Consider the following 4350-nt stretch of genomic DNA (forward strand, 5'->3'; position numbering starts at 1 on the left):
GCGACGGGACGGCCTCAAGGCCTGGTTCGACGAGTTCCTCGCCATGGCCATCACGCCGCGGGTCCTCCAGCAGACGTGCTCGCGAGTCCCGGCGCTTCGCTAGACATGGCCACCCCGTGAGACACGCTCCGACAGATCGCCGCTCGACGGGCATCGCGACGCGCCGAGAGATCGCCGCTCGACGGGCATCGCGACGCTCCGAGAGATCGCCGCTCGTCCCACGCGTCGAGGGGACGCGCGCGCCCCGCGCAGGTTCCTCCGCGTCGCCGAGCACGCGGCGTCCGCGTCGGACGCGCGCGACACCGTGCGCAAGGAGACGGGCTCCATCATCAAGACGGGCTACCTCGAGAAGCTCGGCGGCAACAAGCAGGGCGCCGCGGGCAACTGGAAGCGCCGCTTCATGGTCCTCAGCGACAACCTCGAGTACTACGAGTCCGAGGAGAAGTACCAGAACGGCGCCGCGCCCAAGAACAAGGTCTCCATGAACGCGACCTACTGCCCGACGCCCGTGCCCAACGAGAAGAACCAGTTCTCCCTCTTCGCGCTGCCCTTCGAGTTCACGGTCCGCGCGGACTCCAAGGAGGACATGGACGAGTGGGTCCACATCTTCCAGAACATCCAGTCCATGTGAGCCGCGCGCGCGCGCGACGCCCCCCCGCCGCGGCGCGCCGCTTATCTGCGCTTCCGGCACAGCGTCGTGCCGTCGCCGACGGGCAGCATGACCACGCTGACGCGGTCGTCGCCGTGGATGGCCGCGTTGAGATTCCGCAGGGCCACGGTGTCCTCGTCGACGCACCGGTCGTCGGCGACCTGGCCGTTCCAGAGGACGTTGTCGATCACCAGGAGGCCGCCCGGCCTGAGCAGCGCGAGCGCGCGCTCGTAGTAGGCGCCGTAGTTCCCCTTGTCCGCGTCGACGAAGCACAGGTCGAAGCTCGCCGGTTCCAGCCCCGCGAGGGTCGCGAGCGCGTCGCCGAGGCGCAGGTCGATGCGGTCCGCGACGCCCGCCTGCGCCCAGAACGGCGCGCCGACGCGCGCCCAGTTCTCGTCCGCCTCGCAGGTGACGACGACGCCGCCGGCCGGCAGCGCCTCCGCGAGCGCGAGCGTCGCGTAGCCGGTGAACGTGCCGACCTCGAGCGCGCGCTCCGCGCCCGTGAGCTGCACGAGGAAGGCGAGCAGGCCGGCGGTCTCCGGCGCGGAGATCATGCCCCACATGCGGCCCGTGGCCCGGACGGTCTCCGCGCGCAGCGCCCGCAGCGCCGGCGACGGCCGCGTGCCCACGGCGGTCATGTAGGCGTGCAGCGGATGCGTGAGCTCGACGTGGTTCAGGCCTCGGTCCGCGAGGCTGAGGCTGGCCATCGTCGCGCAAGGGGCAGCTTCGCAAACCTTGCCCATCAACACATCATCAACATCGCCGCGGCCTCGGCTTGCTCAGCACGGCTCCTCAGTCAGAGCAAGTCGCGCGATCTCTCGACGCCATGCGCGGCGCCGTCCTCTTCCTCGCCGCGATCTCCGCGACGCGCGCCTTCGCGCCGCCCGCGCGCGTGCGGGCGCCGTCCCTGCGACGAGCGGAAGGCGACGAGGCTGTCGCCGAGGCCGCCACGACGGAGGCGGCGCCGGCCGCCGGTGCGGAGCCGTCGGACGAGGAGGTCAGCGCGGCGTTGAAAGACAAGATGATGTCCTGGGAGGCGACGGAGGCGGAGCAAAAGGCCGCGACGCTCGGCGGGCTGATCCCGGGCTCGTCCGGCGCCGACGGCTTCGACATCGGCCTCTACATCGCGTTCCCCTTCCTCTTCGGCTCCCTGTGCTTGTTCCTGTTCTTCCCGCTCATCGGCAGCGCGCCTCCCGCGTCTTTCGCGCAGTGTTTGTCCCCGCGACGTTTTTGTCGTTCCGCGACGCGGCGGTCCCGCAGGCAATCTCGACGTCTCGTCCGTCGGCCCGCCGCCGATGTCCTAGGCCGCGGCGCGCGCCTCCGTCATAAAGCACACGCGTGGGCCTCCTATTTGGCCTCGGCCTTGCCCTCCTCCTTCTCCTCGTCGTAGGACGCGTCCTTGCTCTCGCCGCGCGCGTGCTTCGAGAGCTCCGGGTACTCGAAGTCGTCGAAGGGCAGCACGGACTCGCGGCGGTGGCTCGAGCCCACGGTGTCGGGCTTGTTGTTCTTGATCCACCGCAGGTTCTCGATGAGCTCCTGCGGCGCGCGCGCGCGCGTCTCCGGCGAGCGGCCCCCCTCGAGCGACGCGGCGCGCGCGCCTCCTTGGTCCCGCGGATGCCGAACTTGAGCATGTCGGCCTCCATCTCCTCCTGCGTGACGACTGCGCCGGGGACGCGCGGTTTCGCGGAGCGGCGGCGGCCGCGCGCGCGCACCGGGGTGGTTCGCCTCGGCGAGCGGTTTCTTCCTCGGAGACGCGTCGCCGTTTTTGTGCTCGTTCTCCGCCTCGTCGTCCGACTCCGAGTCGTCGTCGTCGTCGTCGTCCTCATCGTCGTCGTCGTCGTCCTCGTCATCCTCGTCGTCGTCCTCCTGCTGCTTCATCGCCCGCTGGAGCACCTGGCGGTACTCGAGCATGAGCTCGTTCGCCGGCTCGTAGGTCAGCACTGCGGGCGGCGGGCGTCGGCGCGCGCGCGCCGCGCGAGCACGGGGACGCACCTCGCTCGACGAGGGACGACGCCCGCTCGTACTCCTTGGCCGTGATCGCCGCGAGCAGCTGCGAGCGGGGGCGCGCGTCTCTCTTTTTAGCGCGCGCGCGCCGCCGTCGCGACGCGCCTCGCTCGTGAGCTCCTCGGGGGCCGAGGCCGGCGTCGAGCGCGTATCTCGGTCTTCGATGGGCATGGCGAGACGCGCTCGGGGGCAGCCCGCAGCGGACACAAACGATGGAAGTATTAATGAGCTGCAAGTGACTGAGGTAAACAAGTAAAGTAAACATGTAATAAGCGCAACGGCTTACGACGCGAGATGGCTCTCGGCAGCCCGGGCGGTGGCATGTCGTCGGACTACGAGCTGTCGGAGATCATGCAGCGCGTGCTCGCGCGCCCCGCGAGCGAGTCCGAGGCGCGCGTCGCCTTCGGGAAGCTCAAGCGCAAGTTCCGGCGCCTCGGCGACGAGGTCGTGTCCGGCGTCATCCAGGCGCGTGCGGACCCCAAGGTCGTCGTGGGCTGCGAGTACAACCTGCGGGACGGCATGGTGCCCGGGTCGCAGACGCGGGCGCCGCCGCCGCCCAAGGAGCAGGGCGGGTCGCTGAGCCTCATCTTCGAGTTCTACAGCAAGCTGCAGAGCCCCGGCTTCCAGATGGGCCGCGGCCTCACGTACGAGGAGATCAAGAACTGCAACGAGCGCGTGAGCTTCTTCGAGCTCATCTGCTTCTGCCGCGACTTCAAGATCGTGCCGCGCCTCGCGTCCAAGTCCACGCTCCAGTACCTCTGGAAGGTCGCGACGGCCAAGTGCAACCGGTCGGCCGGCAACGCGGGCGACGGCGACCAGAGCCTCCGGGACGCGGGTCTGGATTTGGAGGAGTTCCTCATGATTTTGGTGCGCATCGCCCTCGTCGCCTACGCGACCAAGGCCATCGGCCAGCCCCAGCTCGCGGTGCAGCACCTCATCCGGTTCCTCGATTTGGAGCACGTCGAGAAGATCCGGCACCACATCCGCACGCAGGGCCGCGAGACGCAGCGCCACGTCAACTTCCGGAGCGCCGGCGAGCTCGAGATGGGCTACGGCCGCAAGGCCCTCGAGGAGAAGAAGGAGGAGATCGCGAAGCGCGCGCGGAAGGCGTCGCGCGCCGCGATCGTCTTCTCGTCGTCGCAGCTGAGCCTCCTCGCCAAGGCGCCGAAGATGGACGACTTCACGACGGTGAACAAGGTCAACTTCCTGAGCGTCGCGTCCCAGGTGCTCCTCGCGTCCTTCGACAAGGACATGGCCAACTTCCTCGAGCCCTACTGCAGTCTCCGCGCGGCGCAGCACTGGGTGCCGCTCGACGCGCTCGGCGTCGACGGCGGCACGCTCGAGCGGGGCCAGCGCTACGGCGTGCGCATCTGCGTGCTCAACCGGAGCGCGGAGACGCTCGTCGTCACGGACCTGCGCAAGACGGGCGACGCGGGCGCCGCGGTCCGCGCGATCTTCGACCCGAACCCGTTCGTGCCGGGCCTCACGCGCCACGTCGAGCTCCTCATCGAGCCGTCGCCGACGCAGGGCGGCGAGTTCGTCGGCACGGTCGACGTCGAGGTCTCGTCCAACGCGCGCAAGACCAAGGCCTTCGTCGTGTCCGTGCCGCTCTTCTTCCGCGTGGAGTCGGTCCACGTCGCCGTCCACGAGGCCGAGGCCGAGCCCGAGCTCGGCAACCTCGGGCCGAAGCGCCTCGC

General features: G+C 69.9%; 1 protein-coding gene across 1 annotated transcript; it reads right to left on the reverse strand.

The window, feature by feature from the left end:
- Positions 1–672: 672 nt before the first annotated feature.
- On the reverse strand, positions 673–1356 carry AURANDRAFT_21559 (hypothetical protein; the record flags this gene model as incomplete). The annotated part of the gene is made up of 1 exon (XM_009035607.1): positions 673–1356. One exon carries the CDS (start codon positions 1354–1356, stop codon positions 673–675), a length of 684 nt encoding a protein of 227 aa, XP_009033855.1.
- Positions 1357–4350: the final 2994 nt, after the last annotated feature.

This window comes from Aureococcus anophagefferens (genome assembly GCF_000186865.1).
Source record: "Aureococcus anophagefferens unplaced genomic scaffold AURANscaffold_3, whole genome shotgun sequence".
NCBI lineage: Eukaryota > Pelagophyceae > Pelagomonadales > Pelagomonadaceae > Aureococcus > Aureococcus anophagefferens.